The following is a 23,958-nucleotide window of genomic DNA, read 5'->3' as shown; positions in this document are numbered from 1 at the left end:
GATGCTCGAGCACAAATAGTGCTGTCTTAGAGACACGGTGGAGCCTGTGGAAGAACAAGAGGAATCATGTATAAAATTTCTCTTATTACAGTTCCTAGGGGTCTCTGAAGTACATATGGGATGAGGGAGCTGGAATCAGGGTCCGTGCATGAGTCCCACCAGGACTGCTCTGGCCCCGAGGAGAGATGCAGTTCCCTGTGGCAGCACAATGGACTGCAGGTTATTCTGGACAAACCCACACCAGGGTTTGACAATACATCCTAACACAGAGTGTTGATACCTATTCTGGAGCAGAGTTTCAAGAGATGAAAGCTGTCTCCTACATCCCCTACTTATGGTACTGTAGTATCAAACTCAGATTCTGGCCCAAAGGGCAGGGCAGCTCATGCAGGATCAGCACCAATTAGGTGTGGCCAGGCAATGCTCTGTGGGAGGGTAGGCTGGGACACACTGTGCTGTCGTAAAACAAAACGATATTGCTGGATGGAAATTTGGTTTACAAACAGAAATCAGTGTATGACCTTTGGGTTTTGTCCCTGGACTGGAAGAAGATGCCTCTAATCTGTTTGTTGGGTGCTATTGCATGCCTGTGGCTTCTCTGTGCTAGATACAAGTGTCTCAGCATATGGTTGTGAAACTAAAGGTTGATTATTTTCAGAAGGATTTTGGCAGAGACTGAACCGACAAATTCCCTGTTCAAAAGAAAGAAGAAAGGTTTTGTTTGCTCCTCTGCTCATGAGGCTATGTGGGTTTGGGATCATACCTTGCTTTCTATTCCTTTCAAGGGTAGGGAAGGAAAAGCACACCTACTACAACCAATCTGAAGGATTAATTTCATAATAAATGCTAGGGGAAACAGGTAAAGTTGCATGGTGTGTGTGACCTGCTGTCCTGGTGTCTCATCTCTGAGTCTGTGTCTCCCTTTCTAAGAGAAGAAGCCATTTAGTAAGTTGGACATTTCCGTATGAATTTTCTTTACCATGATATCTTTACAGGGAAAGAACTTTTAAGTGGGACCACACATATAACTCATTATTTTATAATTAATCTTATCACCTAAGCATGCTGTTTCATCACTTCAACTGGTTCTCATTGACAAGAAGCAGTGTGGGAAGCTTACAGAAATTGGAACTGGGGACAGAAGGAGCATCTTCAGTGATAGATTCAAGAAAATATTCCAAGATTCTGAAATACAAGAGCCAGGCTCAGGAGACCTGGGCTTCATTTCCAGGTGGGTCTGTCCCGTGCCCTTCAGCTGTTCTGAAAGCTTATCTCTCTGCTCCTTTGATCCCCTGCGGCATCTTAATTTGTGATACTGTTAATCAGTGATATATAGAACTGCCAGACATCCAACAGACCTAGGCATCCAGCAATTAACACATTTAATCCTAAAAATAAGTGTTTAGTTCCTTGAGCAGCTAAACCAAGAAAGCTGACATTCTTGTGGGTTGGTATCCCAGAGGTGAGTTTTTGGGTGGTCTCTAATAGCTTCAATAGGTCTCTTGTATTTGATCTTTCACCAAACCTCTTCTCTCAGCAGGAGCATTTTAATGGCACTTTCTTCCCAGATGTTGACTTTTGTGACAGTTGCAGAAATGTAATTTTTGGAGACCTCTGACTGTCTGCCAAGCTTTGGCTGAAATTAGAAGCAGTCCTCAAAATCTAACAAGGAGAGGTGAGTGAAGCAGACTGATAGACAAAGGCAGACAGCATGGTCCCATACACTGCTTTTTTTGTAGCAAGCCAGGCTGTAAATTGTATTGGTGACAAATGGGGTTTTTACTCATTTAAACACAAACATGAAAATCAAGTTCTTGACTTCTAAAGGAACCAGACTCAGATCTGCACATTGAATTCCTCTGCTTTCTCTGTTAATTGGCAATATGTTACCAGGAGCATTTTTTTCTCTGCTTTCCTGCTTATTTCAGTTAATATCTATAGCAGCATGACATTTCCCTGACACTACCCCAGTACTGCAGGAGGGCTTCCTTTACTTTCAGTTTTCCCAGGTGGCAGACTTGGGATGCTTGTCTGGCTTGTCTCCTTGCCTTTCAGGAGTGACTGAATCATTAAATCACGTGAGGAGCAGAGAAGTGCTGCTGTGCTGCTCTTTGCTGCTCATCCTCTCATGATGCCTGTCATGGCCCAGGGGGCTCAGCACTGCCTTTATCTGGGACCATTTGGTGCTGGGAAGTTCTTTCTGCTCAGGAGAAATGTGGGTGTGACCTGAAGTTTAAGCGTGACCGGGGAGCGTGGCAGCTTTGTGTCCTTGAGGAGTGATGAGTCCAAGCTGTAAACTCAGAACTCGAGTTTCTGAAATTCAGATTCTGATTCGTGGCAGTCTCTTCACTGAAGGATGATCTTCTCCTGTGTAAAGGCACCTTCTATCACTGTCCTCATTTCTCTCTTTACTGTGTAATTTAACACCTCATAATGTAGTCGCAAGTACAAACCGGAGACGTCAGGGGACAGGAACATTCATTCTTTCATGGAATTTCAGCAGAAGGGAAAGGAAAGCTTGAAGAAAAATTGAATTTCTTTTTTACATTGCCTTGGTGGAAACCAGATAAGCAGCACTACTGCAGTTGGTGGCATTAGGAAAGTAAATTGAAGAAGGCTGATCCACAATTTCAAAAACTTGGCCGTTGTCTTTATATATGATCTGAATTCTACATATGTGTGGTAATTTAAACATGCTCTGCTGTTACCAAATGCATCCTGCCTTTATCAAAGCAAGCCCACTTGTCCTGCAGTGAGTTTGTCAGGGCCTAAACTAGCCCTGGGTCACAGTCAATTCATACAAATACCCACACGCAACGAAGCCAATCTTGTTAATAATGAATCAGTTATTATAGCAGGGCTGGGTTTTAAAGTGCCTGTAACAGTGGATCGTAGCTTTCCCGCTCCTGGAAGTCTGAGTCAATTTATCTTTATATCAACAATAAACCAGAAAGGGCAGAAATCAAAGTAAGCAATGTTTTTATTACCACTTTTAAATAAAACACTGTGCCAATATTTTCTTGGTAACATTACATCTTCATTTTCTCAAATTTATTGGCAATTGCTATTTATCCTCGTTTCTCCTTTCTTTTGCGAAGCTATCTCATCCTTTGATTTACTTCCCCCAGAGAATATGGTACCTAATTCTTCTTATTTGTCCCTGATAAATCCCTGATTAATTGTATGTTATAAGCTGCCCATGCAACATCGTGTCTTTCATTTCTAAACAGGCTTTCTTTTGTGAATATAAAGAGCTTTCCTTTCTAGAGCCAAAACCAAATCCAGCCTCAGCATTTCCTTGAACAATAGCAAGGCACTTCAAAACCAAGTAAGATTCTCAGCATTGTGGACTCCTCCTATTCCTCCTTCTCCTCTGTGAGCAGGGGAGTCTCAGACCTTTAGTTGGGCACATCCTCTAATAGACAGATCTGCTTTAAATGTGGCTGTCAGTTTGTCTCATCAATTAGGAGGACTCTGCATAGTAATTTTCCTCACTCATTGTAGCTTCAAATCTGCCCTAATTTGTTGATTTGTAAGCATTTTGGTTTTAGATGCTGGATTCTGGGCTGTATTTTTGCTGATTAAAATGTGTCCTGTGTTTGGTTTTGAACTGACTTGTCCTGCTGGCAGAAAATTAAGTCATGCACACGTTAAGGGGTTGATGGAAGGAGACACTGCAGCCTGGCACTGACAAGCAAGGTATAGCTGTGGTGTATGTTAACATGAGATATGAAAATAAAGTGAAAGGAGGAAAGAGGAGGAAAAGCAGAGATGCAGGTTCTGTCTCAACCAAATTCCCAAGCCAAACTCTCTGAGAGGTGTCAAAGATGTGCCTGAAAAAGAAGAATACAAACACAGGTCAAGAAAAATACACATATCTACGGATGTAAAATAGACGGTCTGTCAGGAAAATGAATATGTTTTGAAACCAGCCTTCAACAGTGCTGTGCAATGATGCAAAAGAAGAGTATGTCACCTTTACAGAGCCTTTAAGGTGCCTTTACAGAGCCTTTAAGGCAATATCACACTGAAAGGAAAAGGGTGGAACCAAGGCTCTCTCTGGATCCTGGGAAAACCGATATCCAAATTAACTGGTTTTTAAGAGACTGGGGGGAAGTATTTGAAATCTCACATCCTCAGGGGCAGCTGGTCTCTTCCACCATGTGTTCCCAAAGAGAAATGCCTGATGATAAGATTGAGAGGCAGCAGACAGAAAACTAGCTCTGCTCTGACAGAACTGGGGACTTTCTGAGATCATTTCATTCTCTCGTGGCCAATAAAGACAGTGGACAGTGACCCTTGGAGCGTGGAAGGGATAACAGTGGATGTGCCAGCAGGTCTGTAGTTGTTCACATTGTCTCCTTATTGTGGTTGCATGGCCAGACGTGAACTCAGTGACTGATTTCACACCAGTGAAAAAATGGAGAGCTGCTTTCAGGAGCAATGCGCTGTTGAGTTCCAGCAGCTCCTGGTCTGGGCTCGGTGCTGTCCCCCCGTGCTGTGTGAAACGAGCTGAACAGGAGCTCCTCGGCCACACAATGGGAAAGTGTTCTATGTGACTTTGTTATTGGGAAGGCTCTCTGTGTGATTGTGTTGGTTTAATTTAATAGCAGGCTGTTTAGGTAAATGAGCAGGGAGGCAGCTGAACGTCTGCAGATAATGTGGAGCGTGATTGCAGAGTGATGCTGCAGGAGATGGGCTCGCCTGGCCTTGTCAGAGCTCTCCAAACACCCTTGAGCAAGGAGGGAAGAGACTTGCTTAGCCTTGGACACAATCCCTGAGCCAGTGTCCCAGGGGTGCCTGATTCAAACCTGGACTGAAAGGCAGTAATTTGGCAGGCTGGGCAATGTCAGATCTGATAGAGCCTTTGATTACTTTAGACTTTATTAACAGCACAATAGAGTATAGTATGAGCCTGCATAGGACCTGAAGTTAGATGCTTTTTTTTGGGATTCCTGATGTTTAAAAACAGTTATTTTTCTTTGTGGAACCTAACCCTGTGTGATTGCCTGCTATAGTTGAGTTGTTCTGAGAATAGAGCAGTCAGGGATTTCTAATCCAGAATTGCATCAGAAATCAAAGGGGTATTTTTAATGGTTAGAGATGTGCAGTCAGCTCTGTAGGTGCAAGAAAATGTCATTGCATCCAGCAGCATTCCCATCATTCCAACTGTGGGCTCCATCCTGTCAGACCTTGGGCCAGAACTGCCTTCCTGCAGCGTCTGCTGCATTCCTTCCCTACCTCTGATTCATGCAAGCAAACTGTTTGCTTTTCAAAAGGTATTTTCCTCATTTATGAAATGAAAGCCCTTTAACTTGGCCTAGAACACCTTGTTCCTGAATCTAATTAAACAGCCCCAAAGTTTTAGCTCTTGCACCTTGGGTCTTTTCAAGGAGAAGTCCCTCTCTCTTCCTCTAGAATGGCTCTGTTATTGTTTTAATGATCACTTTCCCCAGGAGTTTTCACCTCTGCTTCCCTGAAAAAGTTAAAGAAAATCTAATATATTGATATAGGTGATCCATTTCATGTGAGTCAGTGACACTCTGACCGTGACAGTACCAGAAAATTCATTGCTGCATGAGGCCCTTGAATCCAATATTAGTGGCTGGGCTTTTAAAGGACACGGGGTAGTTTTAAGCCCTATTTCTACCTGTCTGAGTTAAGATAATGAGGGTAATCTAATATTATGCTTCAGGGCTTTAGTTACCTGCCTATAGGGTTCAGAAGGGAACTCTGCTTCCAGGGGCAGTGCAGAGTTTAATTGGCCAAGTGCTTCATGATTTGTGTTTTGTTCCCTCTGAAGCCTCAGGTGTTGGGTCCTGCCAGGGACCAAGTGCCAAACTGATGACACTCAGATTTTGTCTCCTTTTAATATCAGTGGGCTGTCGGGCAGATACACCAACATTTCAGCTCCTCCTCCTCAACTCCAGATTTATGCCAGCACCAGAGCAGTTTTCTGGCTTTCCTCCAAAGCCCTGAAGAGAAAAATCCATTTCATGTGTTTCACCAGCACAAACCATGAGTCTTCTGGGATTTTAAAACTTCTAGAAGAATCGTGGCATCTGTTACTTATTTAAAAATAACAAACTGATCTTTCTCTGTGAATGATCTTTTTGATCACTAAAATGAAAATGGAAAGAAAAATCAGAGTCACGCACGTATCATTTAAAGTTTTGCATATGGAATAAGGGCTTTTTATTTTGTTAGTCAAAATTTAAGTTTAAAAATGTATCAGATAGCTCTCCCTGGCCTAAGGATGGCATGTTAGGAAATTGATTTTTGTTTATATCAAGTCTCTGGCAAAACTGTGGCACCTCTCCTATTATCTGCAAACTTGGAATCAGTGTCCTACCTCACAAATGAGCTTTTATCTTCATCTCCAATGGACTGTGTAGCTGCTATTTCTTGGTCCTTCCACTCGTCAATCTGTTTATCTCCTCCTGAATTATCTGTTGTAATTAGAATACATTTTCTCATCTCAAGGGGAAACCAGCTCCAAATGAGTGTTCTATAAAAGCAATTACTTTTGATATTAGATATCTGTACATAAAAACACAGTATTTCTTCCAATTAAAAAGCACTAATGAATTTTGTGCCTAGAGAGGGAGTAGCCTGCACAGTGCTGTTTCTGTGAAGCCAAGGAACAAAAGATGAAGCCTGTAAGAGGGCAGGGGGGTTGTGCTGCACCAGTGAACAGCACATGCAGGAGAGAAGATGGTTCTGCAAGGACAGAAAGTTCCTTTTTTCCCTCCCAGCAGCCCTGTTGTCAACACTGATGGACTAGATCCCTCTCCTGTACCTTGCCCTCCGTTACACATTGTTCTTTTTATTTCCTCAGATATTCCTCTCCTCTTTCCCCAAGTATTAAGTCATGCACTAGGAATCTTGCATTTGGCATGGAGCAGCTTTGCCAGAGATCCCCATGGACTCCTCCCCTCTACAGACACAAACCTGCTATCTTTCATCATCTCAAAATAACCTGAATGAGTAGGGAGCTTTTATCACAAGCTTTTCTACAAGAGTCATGTCAGAAACACCTCGATCACATTATGTTGGAGAACGCTATAAATCCTATCCTTAGGTTACTTTTCCATGGGAATCCTCTCCTTTTCATCCCAAAGAAACCATATGTGTGTGGGATAGAGTCTGTTCAATGGGGTAGAAAAGATCCTCCAGTGGGCTATGAAACAACTTTTTTTCTTGCTGTTCTGACAAGGATGAATTCCACAGGCCACTGCTGCACTGCAACCTCTGCCTCTCCCACTGATCCATGTTCTCTTCATGTCTTCTTCTCTCATTATCTTTCTTGTTTCCATTGACAGTGAATTTTTTGGGGTAGGAACCGTCCTTCTGGGCTCCTGTAGTATTTGCTGCAATGGTATCCTAAAATCTGGACTGCATGCTGTGAAAACACAAAGGAAAAAAACCTGTTCTGGCCAAATCCTGTCCTGGTAGGACTTACTGCATAGGATTTAAGGATTAATGTGTCAGTTTGGTGGGAGCAGAGTGTGTAGGATGGGATAAGGGTGAGCTTCCAGCCCAGATGCTGAGAACAGCCCTGGCCATGATGATGTTGAGCTCTTGACAGATATTCCCAGGCTGTGCCTCAGGGTGCTCTCTGCAACCAGGAAAAGTCCCGGTTTTGAAGAAGAAGAAACATGTGGCAAAGCACAAAAGGGGTTGGATATCTGTCCTCTTTCCAGGTAGTTTGTCCTGATCTACTTAATTTCCAAGGCTCTTGATTCTGCAGTCTCTCTGCCTGACTGGCTTCTGGGGGTGGAAAAGGAGCAGCCCTCCTACAGGCAGAGCTGCCAAATCCCTTCATCCCTTCACCAGCATTCAGCAGTCTCCTCACAGGATTGCTGCTCGTCTGGGCATGAAGACTAAGAAGTAGTTTCTCAGGCTTTTTACTTGAGGTCTGGAGATGAGGTCAAGGCACCTTCTAGTTTATAGAGCCAAAAAGTTGCACATCAGGTGCTTCAGCTTTACAAGCTGTTGCAGTTTTTTTCCTTTTCAAACCATCAGCCACAGGATGCTGTTTGTCTTCTCCCTGGTGTATCTGCAGAGATACTTGGGGCTGAGGCTGGGTACCAGGGGCCATAAACCTTTCAAGCAAAGATGCATCAAACTGGTCTACAACTATATAAAAATAAGACTGCATTTTGGATTTCAGATAAATGGAAGTGCTGGAGTCATTTAAATTGGACTAGGTTTCGTTTGTTGCTCTTCTCTTTGCAGAAAGTTGGAGCTTGTATCCCTATGGGATTTCCTGGATATTTCTGTATGTAAAACTAAATCTCCTCCACAGACAGCATTCCTTCCAGCTCAGAAAGTAAGCACCTTTGATATGGGCAAAATTCAGATCAGTTCTCCGAGCAGCAAATCTTACCTACTGTGTAGCCTTACTTCAGGGTCATGGTGGGAGAAACTGAGTTGGGATACGGAAAGTTAGGATATGCAGAAATTAAGGGCCAGGCTCTGTTTAACATTTAGATTGAATCATGAGCTAAACACTACCAGCTCCTTGTGCTGCATGCTGCTGTTTACAAAGTGAAATAGTTTCAAATAAGTTTGGCGTTTTTTTCCTGCTTGCAACTGCAAAATGCAGTAAAATAAAGTAAAGTAAAAAGGTAAAGTAAAATAAAAAAGTAAAATCCTTCCCCAGGTTTAATGTTGGTGCACTGAACTGCTAATGCACTCAGCAAATTTATGCCTGTGAGGCAACATGTTTTTTCTGTTCTCCAAGGAATATTTGCAGAGAACCCCTCTTTAGTTATGATCGTTTCTTCATTTACCATAGTTTGTGCAGTATTTACAGGAGTCAAGGGAAAACTGTTGCGAATGTGGTTGTATGATTATTTTCAATCACTTATTTTTGGTTTGATTTGTCGAAAGGTTAATTTTGTCTGAGAACCTTGACTCAACCTGATTTACAGCTCCCTGTAATTGTGTTGCAAATAAGAAAAAAAGAATAGTAAAATAATCACAGATGTAATCTGATCTAGCTTTTGCCATAGTTTCTCACATAAATCTCTTTAGTACTTTTCCCATTGTGACAGGGTTTATGATGAAAAAGAGAAGATCTCATTTCTTCCTAGAAAATTATGCATCCTGTGGAGTAATTAATCTGGTTAAGGAACTAAGGCCAGTTCATTCTGCTCTTCATTCTCCCAACAATTTCTGTCTTACACAGAAATCACTGCAGTGAGAGCAATAAATTTGAGATGAATGACAGACTCTAATTGTTTGTGACCTCATTGTCATCTGCAGCGCTGAACTGGCTATGACCAATCCCGGCGTTTGGGCTGTGGATATTTTTTGTCTAAAACATTTAAAGAAAAGACAGCTTTAAAAACAGCAGCTCACTGGGCATCCCCTTCCTGCCCACCCCCATGATTTCAATCCCCTGGCTCTGCAGGGTTCCACTGGCAGCAGTGCTGCTGTGCCCTGCCCTCTTTGGCTTCATAGGCCACGGAAAAATGGGTGAAATGGGCACTAGTTAGAGCTGTAGGTAAGTAACCCAAAGAGAAAAGGAGGATCTGGAAGCCTGCAACAAACTTCAAAAAAAAGAAAACAGAAAAGTGCTCTTACCTGTTCTGCCTTGGCTAAAACCCAGGTAATATGCTGGAAGCTGAACCAGAAGTACTTCCCCCTCTGTCCCCATCAGTGTAGGTAGGATGTGAACACCCAGCATTTAAAATCAATAGCAGTTGTCTCCCTGCTGAACAGCAGCACTTCCAGAAATGTATCCCTTTCCCTGTTGTTCCAGTAGGCGAGACCCAGGGGAATAAATTTTCCTGTGGGGTGTCCCTGAAGGCTGTCTGGGTTTTTGCTGAGCAGCACAAGGCAAGGGGCACAAATGACTTGTTCTTTGTTGCCTCTCTGTCTTTGGCAGCCCAGTTATGCATCCCGTGGGAGCACTGCTGTGGAGTGCTCTGCTCCTCTGTGCCCTCCCAGGTGCTGTTCCCGTGTCTGGCATGCTGGAAGGCCTCTGATGAGATCATTCTGCTCAAATGGTCCCAGACTGCTGGACACCCCTTGGATGAGGGCCTGGAAGTGCTGAGTGGATGTGTCCTGTGCAGCAGCAGCCCCTGCTTCAGCCAGACTGGGTGACACTCTCTCCCATCACCTGTCTTCTGATCCCATCTCTTAATACCAGCCTGTTTTTGGGAAGATGCTGCTGAACTGGCACTCCTTTCCTGTTTTTTCAAGAAGGCTGACCAGTGCAGTAACCGTGGATTTTGAGGTTAGCAAGTTACCATCTGGAATTAGGTAGTGATGGGAAAAAGCCCTCTGTTGAGGAGGCACTTGCTGAAGCAACAGCAAATCAACTTTTGAGATGAAAAATGCTATGCAAATATGTGAGATGTGGTTCTATTGTGTCTAGCTAACCAACTGTGCATTGAAGAACATTGCCTGTAATTGCTGCATCTAACACACAAATGCATATATAAAATATACTACATTCATTGTTCTCAAAAACTTCTAGAGGCCATTTATTACTCTTCTTGAAGAGTGAAGCAATGTGGTATCATTAATTGCTGCTGTATATTGGCCAATATTACTGCATTGCTAGAATAGCTGTCAGTCAGACTAAGCTACAATTTGGGTAACAGATGCAGAAAAAAACTCACAGAAATATGCTCTGAGAGTAAGGGAGACATGAGATGACTCCTTCCCAGAACAAGATCAGATTAGCAGCATGGATGGCTAGAATATCAGAAAAAAGGTAGATGAAATAATAGTCATTATGCATGGTTTGGCAGGCTGTCTAACTGATTCCCTCATAAGAAAAGTAGCAAAGTACCTGATGCTTCCTGTGGGTTGGAAGTTTCATTCTTTCATTACTTGTGCCATAAAGATGCAAGTGTTTTGTTCCATAAACTGCAAGAGCATAGGGTATAAAGAACAAAGTTTTCAACTACTGGAATTAAATAGTTGTTTAAAGTCAAATGAGCATGCCACATCTTGGAGACCCTTTCATCAAAGCAGGTCAGTTAACTTTAATGAAGTCATCTTCAATTTGCTTTGATGTAACATCAGAACCCAGCCTAGATGATTCCAAATGATCAGCAAATGAATTTCCACATTGAGGTCTTTCAAGGACATAGGCTTTGTGAAGTATCTAGTTTTCTGGGTTTTTTTATTTATTTATTTTTTAGAAGTACCTAAATTGAGATTTTTTGGAGGGAACTGCTGACTTTCCTCCTAAACCAAGCCCCTTTTAAGATTCCATATGTTGGGCATGTAAAGCAGAGGCTTGCAGCATCACTGCTTGCTGTTAGTGTCTGTTCAGTCTGAGACTGTATCATGCAGGAAGATTAGGCTACTGTGCTTTTCCTTTAGGATGGGGAGAGATTTAGAGTCTCAGACATGTAATTTCTGTAATTACTCGAGCAAGGAATAATTGTCAGGCCAGGGATGGCAACATCAGGCCCTTCTGTTCTAATTTTTCCGAAGGAAGTAATGTTAAATACTAAAGCTGGTCAAAGTGCCAAGTAGCCTCTCATCCTAAATGAGAACAAAAAGGACAAATGCTACAATTTCCTTCAAAATGAAGCTCCTTAAAATATTTCCAGAATGTGGATTGAAGTGCTTCGCTTAGTAAGGTAGAAGAATTTCTGTGGTTTGAAATCAAGACAACTCTTGAGTTTTAGTCATGTTTCAAGAGAAACTATGATTTGTCTTGTTCTCCACTTTTCTTACAGAAAATTCAGACAGTCCTTCTTAAATGCCCCAAGTATCATAACATTAGGCATCACAATGCTTGTAATAATGAAGGTAGAACCTGTCAGGACTGCACTAGAGAATGACAACCAGCATCATAAGTCCTGTTCACACCCAGCATGCTCAGTGGTGTCTTAGTAAGGAACGGCTCAACACAGTGCAATGGTTTAGATTTGTCTCCAGTTATTGCATTAGGTCCAAATTCTCCAGGATTTAGTGGCTTGTGCTGGCAACTCGTGGTTTTTTTTCATTATTTGGTTTTTTAATAGCAGAAAGTTGATAAGCAGGAATAGGTGCTCTGCCATCCTGTTGGGGGTCAGCTCAGCCCACCAGGACTGTTTCCTTTGATTCTCCTTGCACAGTTTGAGGCAGGACATGAGCACTTTCCTGCTTGTCTTCTTGGTCAGTCTGTTGACTCGTGCAATGGAATCAGATTTACTCTGTGTTTCCTACCCAGCAAAGCTGGTCACCAGCCCATAGCTCTGTGCCCAAAATGGAAACCAAACCTGGACCCTTCAGGAGCTGCAGTGGGCTTAGAGTCCCAGAGCAGATGCCTCAGGTCCAACATGTGTTCCAGAACTGGCATTAATGTGGAGTTAATGACACATCTACATGTGGTGGAAATCAACGTATCTCCCTTAAAATGAGTGGAGCTATAATGGGCTATACTGGGAAATCCTCCAGTTCTTACGGGAAAATTTTTTCTTAATTATCTTAACAATAATTAGGCATTTTGGAAAAAGAAGAAATCGTGAAAGCTGCTAATTAATTCTTTATAGTTTGCTCATTATGCACTGATTCTACAAGATGTGTTGATTTGGACTCTGGTTTGAAAAGCTGAGGATAATTTCCACAGAGCCGTGAGGGTTTCAGAGCTGAGCTTCGTGGGAGTTCAGATCTCATTTATCTGAAAACATTTTGTGGTCACGGAAGAGTTTCTATCCATTTCCTTTTTATGAATAATTTGATTGGGTTTTTTTTATCTATTTCATTTAGGTCTGGCAAAGCCCATGGGATTAGTTGAAGGTCCAGGAGGCCTGGGCCAGGGGGGAATGGCTGCTACCCTCAGAGATGATAGCCACGAATCAGAGACCAAGTACGAAGAATATGGTTACAATGCCCAGCTCAGTGACAGGATATCACTGGACAGGTCCATCCCTGACTACAGACCAAAAAAGTAAGTTGAATTCCACATTATTATTGAGACTTAAGAGGTTGATTGTTGTGATGGCTTTCTTCTCTTCACATCCCTTCCTGGTTAGAGTATGACACCAGTTAGTCATACAGATACCCCTGAGTTTAGTGAAAATCAGACAGACCAACAGCCATCTCAGGCACGAAGGGCCATGTTAAATGCATAGCTAATTCTGTCAGTAGTGCATTAATATGCACATTCAAGGCCTCAGATCAAATACTGCATGAGCTATTGGTGCTTATTGGGTTTGGTTCTCTTAGGAAAAGCCTTCAGAGGTGGCAGCCTTAGTCTGTCCTTCTCGTAGTCGTGTGCAGTGGGAGGGGGAAGTGCAACAAACACATTATAGTCATTGGTTCCTTAAGAAAAAAACCACAACACATCTAATCAACTGTCTTTAATTACATTTGATGTTCTTAGAATTGTTCAGCCGGGGTTTGCAATGGGCTGAAACGCAGACTAAGTGTAATCCATTGGGGTCCTGTAATTGCAGTAAGATTTTTTTTTTGTCTCTGGAATGTGTGTCTATTTTTATTCTGCTGTTTATAGTCTTCACACGCCTGTGCTGTGCTTGACATTGCAATTACATGTTTATTATTTGTGCTGATTTATTATATTTTGTATTAAATATCTTTCAAATCTTTCATATTTATGGAGTTATGTATCTTCCAGATGAGACATCCACACTATCATCCCATGAATGACAATCAGTAATGTCTTAATGCAGAGGAGATCAGCAACAATGCCTAGTTGCTCTCAGGAGACAGAATTGAAAAGAATACTTAATTAATTTCTAATAATAATCTTCTGTTTTAAAAGACCCACTGGGGCTCCTAGGCAGAACTGAAAGTTAAATAAAAAAATATCTTATTAAGTGGTGAGAAAAGTTTAGCCAAGCAAAACAGCTGTGCTCTGTGAGTAGATTGCAATTGAATTAGGATTTTAGGCAGTTCAAGCTGCCAAAAACAAAACTCCAGCTTAACTACAAATTTCATTAGCTGTGCTGCATATTAATCTGATCTCAGAAGTATTGACTCAGCGTTTGTTTTCTCAAACACTTGCTGTAGAAAAGAAAACCTAGATAACAGAAGTAGCACAGAGAAACCAACCCACTGACTTGCTGTTGCATTTTTGATGCAAGTCCACCGACTTATTCAGTGGTCTCATCTCTCCTTCTCTTTTGATGTACCATAACAATCCATCATGGAATTATGCTGGGGAAAAAGTAGTCTGTAGTTATGCAGATATTGGAGTTGTGCCTCAGATCTGGTCCAAAGACCCTTAAAATCAATGTGAAGTTCCTCAAATGAGAGGCGGTGAGGTTTGACCTGGGCTGTTATCAGCTGCTGCGGTCAGGTGGATGAGGATAAATGAGATGTGTTCTGCTAGGAAACACAAAAGCAAAGGCTGCAGAGCTTAAATCTAGCTCAGCAACTGTCAGAGGCATGAGAGCATTTGCAATGCAGTGATGTTTCACTTCAGATTAGACTCTTCCACCGTTTTACTTGGGAGCTTTGATGAGTCGCTCAGATAAGCTTTTTGACGTGCTCCTTTTGGGTATCTCATAAGACCATGCTACATGATAAACTGTCTGAGCTACTGGGAGAACTGCCTTCCTTGTCATGTTTTGACACTTCTGAGGTGCTTCTAGTCAGACCTGGATGCTGGAATTGATGCACTTGTCTCTGGATGCTTACGAGTCACAGGAAAGCCCTTCAGATTGAATTTGCTGTGAAATATGAGTGAAAGTTTAGAGAAGGTAGAAGCTCTTGTTATATGAAGAGTTTTGTCCAGTTGCATGGATTGAGAGCAGCCCTGAAGAGAAGGACTTGGGGGTGTTGGTTGACAGGAAGCTCAAAGTGACCCAGTAGTATGCACTCACAGTCCAGAAAGCCAAACGTGTCCTGGGCTCATCCCCAGCGCTGTGGGCAGATGAGGGAGGGATTCTGCCTCTCTGCTCCATTCTCATGAGACCCCACCTGCAGTGTTGCATCCAGCTCTGGGGCCCCCAGCATAAGAAGCACATGTACCAAAGCTGAGATTGACTGTTTGGTTCAGGCACTCTGCTCTAACTGTGTATTGGAGAGAACTAAACCTCCAGATGCTGAATTGCCCAATGGTCTCATCTCTGCATCACTGAGCCTTTCTCAGTTAGCTTGTGATTTGTATTCATGTCATTCCCAGAACTTTTCATTTTTAAATTGGGAAGCAAGTTAGAATTAATGTCTAAGACCACATACAAAGTCTGTGGCCAGTCTATGAATAAAAACACTTACCTGAATTTGCATTCCCAAAATACTAGACTGTCCTTTCTCTCCATTCTGGCTTCCATTTGAAATCGTCAGATCTCCATATTTGCACACAAAAGTAGGTATAAAAGATATCAACTGGAAGAATTTATACTCAAGTCTGCATTGCATAGGCACAATTTATTAAAGTAAACATGATTTCACTATGAAAATGTGGGACTTGCAATATTCCAGGCTTGATCACAAATATTATCTTTTAATTCATTTTATATTTGATCTCCCCCTTATTGTTGTCCACTATCTTATTCTCATAGGATAAGCCTTCTGTTCCATCTCCTTGCATAGGCTCATAAACATTCAGCAGTTTAATTGCTTTTCAGGAGATATTTTCATCCCCACGCAGCAAATTAAAAAACTATGTTACACTGCAGAGGTGTACAGCCAGCCAGTGTGACCATGAAGGCTCTGAAATTGGAGTCACCTCCATGTCCTTCCACTGCAGCAAAGTCTCAGGCCTGGATGGGCAGCCCTGCTCTCAGGATGCTTTTCTCACATCATGTTCTGCTTTCCTACCTGCTGCTGCCAGTGCAGATACTCCTTTTAGCTCAGGAACCTTTTCCTTAGGATAGGAATTGCTGGAAGTACAGGAGACAAGAGGATTTTGTGCACGTTGTGTTTGTGTGCCAAATAGAAGCAATGCAGTAAATAGCTCAGTTGTGATTACAAATCACACAATAATTACAAAATCATTGTTTGATCCTGGCGTGGTGTAATAAATGTCTCAGCCTCTTCTCCTCGATATCAGAGATTTTTAAATATCTATCAGACATGTATAAATAATATTAATATTGAACTTTTTCAAGGGCTATACCACTGTAGAAGGTATGTTGCAGAGAGCTCAGGATGTTTAGTGTCCCGATCTCTCTTCCCAACAGTAAAGTATTAGCAGGACTTTCTAGCCCTCACTAACGTACCCTGTTTCCTCTGTGCAGTGGAAGAAAGAGAAGCTTCTCTTGTAAGGAAGAGGTTATTTTTTCCTTGGAAGCACATGGCTGAGCTAGAGCTTGCTCTGTGGTGCTGTGGGAAAAGTGTTATTTAAGGTTGAAGTACTATTGGATTAGTTTCCATATGTGTTCTTCCATATTCAAAATGAACGTGTACTTATATCAGTTATCTCTCCCAATACATGTAGATGTAGAATAGTCCTGAATCCTGCCCATGGGAATGCTGTGGAATCTGCTGGGCTCTTTCCATGCCTTTCTTACCAGAATGTCAAAGGGACAGTGTCTCACTGAATAGTCAAAAGCAGATCTGGAGTAAGAGAGCTGAGATTTTGGTGGAGATTCTGCACTTCCCAGCAGAAGAACCAGAGTCAGCCACCCAAACCCCTGTGGGTACTGAGAGCAGAGGAAGGGAACAGATTTGCCTGGGACGTGTGTTGCTACAAAAGGCTGGCAGCAGCCACCCCTCTGCCCTTCTGAGGGAATAACAGCCTCCAGAGCTGCCAGCTGTAGCACAAAATCGAAGCCTCTGCTCCAGTAACAAAGGATCAGACTCAATCCTTCCCAGTCATGCATGAAGGCAGAGGGGCTGCAGCCCCATGTGACAGTACATTTTGGCTTTATCAAAGATAAAATAGAAAAAATCAAAACCTTAGGGAATGTCATTCAAAGTTAGGGGGAAAGGCCCCCAAACTTACAAAAGCTGTTTGTTTGACAGTGCACCATCCTGGAAAAGAGGTAAGTGTCACCTAACCAGATGCTTTCAAACAGAAGCGTCGTCTCTCAGGATAACATCAATTCCCCTGTTCTTTCTGGTGCACAGGCTGGATAGCAAGGGGTTGGATTGAACAGGTGCTGCACCTGTAAATTTGGCATTTTCTAACTTTCTACCACTTGACTTTGCAACTTCAATAACTTCTGGGGTTTCTTTACATGCAGGACACGTCCACACACCGAGACACACATACACACACGCACTTGTCAAAATCCCTTGCTGTGATGCATTATGCATACTTTTGAGAAAAGTTAATATGATCCTGGAGCTTCCATAGTGGCTAAATTGGCTTTTACACAAAATTGTCGCTGCTTGGTGAGGAACTTTAATTTAACTGATCTTTTTTTGTGCAACTTGATGCCGAGTGCATTGTGGCAGTTCGGTGATAACAATAATATTAATATATGGATTCAGTCTACTGGCTCTATCAGAAGATATTTCTTTGTGTTACGGTCATGGATGTTTGTATTGAGAAAATTCAGCCCCAAAGAACAAACTTATTAATGCCGTGGCAACTTGAGTCTTTAGCCATAAAGCACAGAGAAATCCGGGTCTCGAGGAAATTGCTTTCATTTATTCCGTTCTTTCATGGAGGAGAGCGTTTTCGTGGCTTGCTATAGACAGTTCACAATAGCAAAGGAATTGCATCTCTTGGGCCTTGAAGTGTAATTAATGGTTCAATCCACCCTATACCTAAGGAAAAGCCTTTTTAATTACCTATCAAAAAGAATTCTGCAGTTGATCAAATAGTGCTATCAAGAGGGCAGACTTGGTAAATAGGCCTCTGATTTGTTCACTCCGGGGTTTAATAATTGGTGTGAGGCCAGGAGCGAGCAGACAGCCCTTCTGTCAGAGATGGTCCTGTGAGCTCCAGCCGCTGGAGAAGGCAGCACCATCACCTTTAATTTTGACCCTTCCTTTTGGCTGCAGAGCTCTGAGGACTCGGTGTGGTGTGTGAGCCAGCAGCCAGCAGCTCTCTGGAGCCACACCACATATGTGTTTGTGGTTTCTGTCGTGGGAGGAGGGTCAGTGGTGTGGTAGGATCAGTGTAGCCCCTGCAGCTCCTCTGCCTGGCTGCGTTGGCTGTTGCTGCAGGAGCAGGGCACGAAGGCAGATGGCTCTCAAAGAGCATCAGCTTTTGGATCAGTGCATTGGGGAAGGCCAGGTTTGCTATTATTTGATTTTTCTCCACCTCTGCCACTTGCTCTGCCTCATGACCCATTTCTCAGACCCTCTGGGGACACTGGGTGTCCTTTGCGCCACTTAGAAAAACGACACGAGAAACTCCAAATTAAAACAGACCCTTAGGATTCTTTCCAGGTTAACCAGAGGGCGATGGAACGGGCCTCTTTGCGAGGAATATTTGAAGTGGAACAGATCAGAGCTTTCCAGGAATCAGAATTTCTGATTAGTGGAAAATGACAACTGGGAAAAAAAAAAAAAGGCTTAAAAATATTTTGTGTCAGGCTGAACATCTTCTGTGAAATGTTTTATTAAAAGAAAATATTTAGACCAATGAAACATATAGTTTCTCATTAAAAAAACATTAGTTTTCAAGTGATGAATTTTCTAGCTCTAGCTTCTACCAGTACTTTCAGATTAAATACCAGGTTGTGGTAAAGAGAAACATTAGTTAAAATTAAACATTTTGTTTTTTTCAGCTGACAGTGTTTCACAATCGCATTATAGGCACGATATTTGGATTTCAATTAGGCTTATTTTTAGTAGGAAGACATTTGACTTTTTTTTTTCTTTTGCACCCGCTCTCAGATACAGAATCTAAAAAATCATGCTAAAATTCTGAAAACCCCATTTGGCCACTCTGAGCATATGACATAAATTGAAGCAGAGAGAAGGAAAAACAGAGGCGGAAAATGGAGCAGACAGAATTACCTCTGGGCAACAGATTAGGATTGTTTATGGGAGGGAAATTCAGTAAGACATGAAACTAAGTGAAGTGTTTTAATTGGATCCCAAATCAATGTCCAAATGTGGATTTTGAACAGTGCAGAGGGGTGTGTGTGTACACGTGCTCTGGGACTTGGTGTGGATCTCTCCCAGCTTTACTGAGTTACACAGGCTGGACATTTCCCTCGGGCTGTGAATCCCCTACAAAGAGCACAGGCCTTTGCACACACATCATCTGTGTGCACAGCTGGTGATACAGTTCCAGAGAGAGAGACCCAAGTGTGAGCCGACTTCTGTCTTGCCCGAGAGCAGAAGGAACTGGTGTGGAGTGAGAAAATTCCTGTGCTGCTTCCTCTGCAGTGAAGGGCTCTGAGCAGCTACTCCTCTGTGTTCAGTGGTGTAGTTCTGACTCAGTTCATTTGGGATATCAGCTGACAACCTAAATTCGCTCATGCTGCTGCCTCTGGGCCAGTTGTGCTTATTTGTGTATCCCTGTGTATGCCAAAGGCTTATCACTGCATTTTGGGAAGTGTTTCTTATTTGGCTGTAAAGGGCTGACACTGCAGCTGTCTGAGGAGGACTGTCTGTCCCCCTCAAAGGAGAGGAAAAAATCTTTGGCTGGGAAAGAAAACTCTGTGTGGGTCACAGGTACTGCCAGCACCTCCACCCCAGTGCTCTGTATTTGTAGAGTCCCTCTGTAGTTGTCACTGACCCTGTTTGAAGGTACTGTAGGTCTTCTCCCAACCTCTGCTGGAGCTCTGCTTGCTTTGCATAAATAATGATATATTGACTGGAATGTGGGATCAAACCTTTGTCCCCCAAATCCCAGTTCACTGTTAGGTCTTTTGTATGTTTAATTAGTTGTACAATGTTAAATTGCTCCAGTGAAAAGACTGATGAACAGGTTAACACAGTGACCGTGTTTCCCAATAATAATAATCAAAAATATTGCTAAACCTTCCAGCCCCTTTTTGAGGCCGTTACCAGGAAGGTTCTCAGACTGATTTGGTTTGACAAGCAGTAGGGCATGACCCTGAGGTAGGACCACGAGACTGCCCAGATTGCACTACACTAATCCTCTGCCTTCTGCTTGGTTGTGCTGAGGGGTTGGTGACCCCCAAGGCTTTGGGCAGACAGTGCCCAGGTTTTATGCAGGACATAACTCATAAGCAGAGGCTCCCCAGCAGCCAGACTCGATGCTGTCTCTGTAGTAGCAGTGCTGGACATGTGGCAATATCTCACAGCTATTTCTGATATCTGATAGAATTTTTCTCTGGCTTTTCCCATTAGATTCATTATTGATTCCCTTTTGTTTAGTGCTGGGCTTTCCAATTAAGTAGTGACTTTAATTATACTGCAAAGTGTATAACATTGGTCTTGATTATTAACACTGACCCGTGGGATAATGAAAGGAGCACCAGAAAGGCTAAATTAAAAAGAATCACAAAAATTAACAACCTTTTCCAAGAAGCCACCTTCTGTTCAAATGCAGTAATTTTCCTCTTTTACATTTTTGCAGTGCCTTTGTGTATATTAATTGTTGAAGACAAGTTCTGCATGACTGTCAGCACTAATAAATGTAGATTTAGTGAAGGCTGAATTTGATTAACTAGGGAGCATGAAAAGTAACTGATTGCAGTGTTGTGTTTAAATGCAGTGAGACTGGAAGCCATTCCCTGCAATTTGTCTGCACCAGAACGTAATTTTGAATACATGAATAGTTTACCTGAGGTGGATTGCATAACACTGACTAAAAATTAGACATCTAATTTAAGATAATCGACTTGGCTGCCTTTGTGGTCAGTGGAGAAGAAGACATGGCAGCACTACTTATCATGTACAGTGTGTCATGTCCTCTGCAGGTCTCTCCCCAAGGAACCTAACCAACATAAATAGCATTTCAGGTGAATCCCAAATGCTGAATGTTCCAAGGCATACAGAAATGAGAGGGAATCTCTGTATTAGCAACACACATAGAAGAACGACCTGCCACCATGGGCAGCCTGGGTAAAGTCCCCCCAGCCAGCAGCTGTGGAGGCAAAGCTGTGGCTGCAGCCCAGCTTTCATCTGGGAGGAAAAGAAAAGATGATCAGAAAGCTGGTTTGCATCCCTGTTTTTCTTACCTATCACAACTAAATATGTCCTGTGTGACCTCAAGCACAACTTCTTGGGGTAATTATTTGAACTTGAAAACAGTATTTCCGTAGAAGGAGTAGTATTTCCTCCTCTAGAAGAGCAGTCTTCAAACTGTGTAAGCTGTTCCTTGACAGGTAAATACATATCTGTAGTGCAGAAGCACTGCTGAGATCCAGCCAAGGCTTCCAGCCGTGTGTGGCATTTCAGGTTCTTTCATTTCCCTCCCCTGGGCCCACGGATGGTTGATGCCCGCTATCACTTCCAGGGAGAAAAGGGTATTCCTGTACATTTCTGAGCTGTCATGTTATGTTACACTCCATGGTGTCACATTACAGGATAAAAAGAAGTAACAGAACAAGACAGGCAATGAATTCAGCGTGGTATTTCTTTTCCTTTTATGTTTCCTTGCGTGTTATCTCTGTTACACTACACCTGAGATTCTTTTTAGGGCTTTGAAGGAGTTCTAATGGTTTGAAATAAGGTTCCCCTTTTCTTTCTTAAAATATGTATGCAAATTTAGTTCTGCTGACAATGTGAGATATGTATTATCTCCAGATGTCTTCCTTGTGTAACTTTAAAGATTAGCAAGTTCTGATTCCTATTTTATTTGGATAGGTTTCATAGTATAGGAAAGTCGAGGTTTCAGGTCACATAACCTCAAGGTATTTTAGTTGTTGTTGTTTGTGTCTTTGTGATAAAAACGTGAACAGGCCAAAATGTCAGACAATTTACTCTTCTGTCTGAAATAAAACTGAATTGTGAACTCCCAAGTTGATGCAGTGTTTCATTTTAATGGTGTCAGTTCTTGCTTGTTTTGCCTGTGTCTCCTGTTTTGAGTGAATTTAGTGCTAATAAAAGTGAGAGACTCTTAAAAGTAGCCAGAGCCAGAAGGACCTGACAGTTACAGGGCAGCAAACGTAAGCTCCCTGTCTTGATTAGCTTGATCTAGATGCTTTCCAAGGTTTTGTTTCTCTGAAACAGCACCTGCCAGTTAAGTTGTTTGAAAGTTTTATGATATTGAAGTATGGGGCCTCTATTTCCTGTTCCTCCAGCTTTCTGAAATGTTCTTGGCTTCTGTTATATTGCTTCTAGGCCTTCTGCTGCAGTCTCAAAAACAAACCATCGTCCAACCAGGTCACCTTGCTGGATGCAGCTCCAAAAGGAGGTCCAGGGACAGTTGCTTCCCATGCAGTCTGTGCACTCTTTTCCCTATTTCTGCCAAACCAACTGGCTGTCTTAATAAGAACTCATTGTGCAGTTCTGGCCTGCATCCCTTTGGCCACAAGAAATCCTGCAAGAGCTGCATGTTCCCACCTGGAGACTTCCTTTGAAATGTGGGGCAAGCCTTGAGGAGCAGGAGCCTGTGCCTTGTTGCCTTCTTTGTAAAGCCAGCACCAGGCTGATCTCTGTTGTCTGTTCCTTGGCTGTGCAGGGTGTTTAAATAACCCTTGTGAAGGAGGCATCTTGCCATGTGTGTTACTAAGTCTCAGAACTTCAAGCTGGCGAAAAACCCTCTGTTTCCTGCAGAGAATTCAGTTATAGGTGATACATTTTGTAGGGATCGCTTATGCAGTGACAGGAAGCCCTTCAGTGGAGGACAACAGCAGAGCTGGATACCCAGCACAAATACATCTCTCTCCTTCCGTGTCTGAACTAAACAGAGAACATGAGGACAACTGCCATGCAAGCATCAGGCAAAATCCCTGTTCCCTTGGCCTAAGAAGTGCACCCACAATTTCTGGTGGTGGTCAGGATTTACCAGTAAGGCATTAGGCAGCTTTAAATTACTGGACATGTCATCTCTGTGTATTACTTCTGCACAAAGCTCCCTGTTCCTCAGCCTCCAGAAACGAAACCCCCTGGCATTACATTTTACCTGTGTGAGATGCCTTCAGGTTGTCAAATAGTTCTTTAATTAGTTTATTTTCTTCTGTGCTCCAAGGGATGAGTGTATTATTTATGCCACACTCCTAGACTTTTGCTAGTCTGCATTTATGTATTTTGTCTTCTGAATACCCTCTCAGAGGGCTGCCCTCTGGGGTGGCATGAAACACACCTCTGGCAGACACGGTTGTTCAGACTTGACTAATGGTAGAATATTAATAGCAGCAATAATAATTAAAGCAGTGCACTAAAATACCCGTGGGTGTTGTTGCTAAGTTAGTCTGTACCCCTAAAATTTCAGAGGAAAGGCATAAATTCTGGTTATTTCCATCCACGAAGTGAACAGTTGTCTCATTCAGCAACTGGAGTGAGCTTTCATCCCCGCTGTGGATGTTTCATTAGGACACACTTCTCCCAGAGGGTCATGGTGCAGTTTACATTAAACTCAAGATAAAAATGACATTGAAGCTTTGCTCCTGTATTTTCTACGTTGCCTGAAAACAAATGCTTGACCTCTGGCTAGTCCACTGGCTTATTGCCTTGGTGTTATTAACCCACATGTACCAAGAGACAGGGAATTTGTGTTCTGTTTGCTCAGAGAGGAGCACTCAGCTCCTCTGCCTGACAGATCTGGGAATCTATGGAAGCAGTGGGGGAAAAGTTTTTCTAAGTAGAGGCTTGAGCAAATATTCTGGATGGAACAGGCTGAGTGTGTGTGTCTACAGATGAGGGATGAGGAAGGGCAGGGCTGTGCACAGAGGCTCAGCCTGCTGGGCACACAGTTAATGGGAATGCTCTGGGTGCAGGGTCATCACTTCTGTGGGCAAGTAGGAAAAGATGCCAGATAACAGAGAGTGGAAAAGGCAGTTGTTTCCCAGCAGGCCAGCGTGGGCAGGAGCAGTGCATGAAAGTTGAAGTGCTGCAATGGCCAGATCTTCTCAGGGTCAGGAAAAGACTAACACGTGTCCTTGGCTGCTCAAATTCAAAGTCATACTTCTGTACGTTACCTGTTCCAGGATCTGTGCCTGATTTCTGTCAACCTGAGTGAAAAGTAAGCATATGTTGACCTGTTTGTTTTTGTTTTGG

The 23,958-nt window shown here is 42.7% G+C and overlaps 1 protein-coding gene across 2 annotated transcripts in view; it reads left to right on the top strand.

Annotated features, from left to right (window-relative positions):
• The window catches only part of GALNT9 (polypeptide N-acetylgalactosaminyltransferase 9), a 135,535-nt gene that overhangs the window by 10,967 nt on the left and 100,610 nt on the right, over positions 1-23,958 (top strand). Inside the window, exons 1-2 of one of the 2 annotated variants that reach the window (XM_039378902.1) lie at positions 1,512-1,675; positions 12,724-12,904. In XM_039378902.1, the coding sequence (XP_039234836.1) occupies positions 12,738-12,904 (167 nt within the window). In that variant the 5' untranslated portion in view covers positions 1,512-1,675; positions 12,724-12,737. Of the gene's footprint in view, positions 1-1,511; positions 1,676-12,723; positions 12,905-23,958 lie in introns of those variants that run through there. The other variant, XM_027732985.2, reaches the window with a different exon arrangement.

The sequence above is a fragment of the Pipra filicauda genome, unplaced genomic scaffold (genome assembly GCF_003945595.2).
Source record: "Pipra filicauda isolate LSUMZ 115617 unplaced genomic scaffold, ASM394559v2 scaffold14_size4853619_pilon, whole genome shotgun sequence".
NCBI lineage: Eukaryota > Metazoa > Chordata > Aves > Passeriformes > Pipridae > Pipra > Pipra filicauda.
Note: the sequence above shows the minus strand (reverse complement) of the source record. Positions and strands in the feature narration are given on the sequence as shown.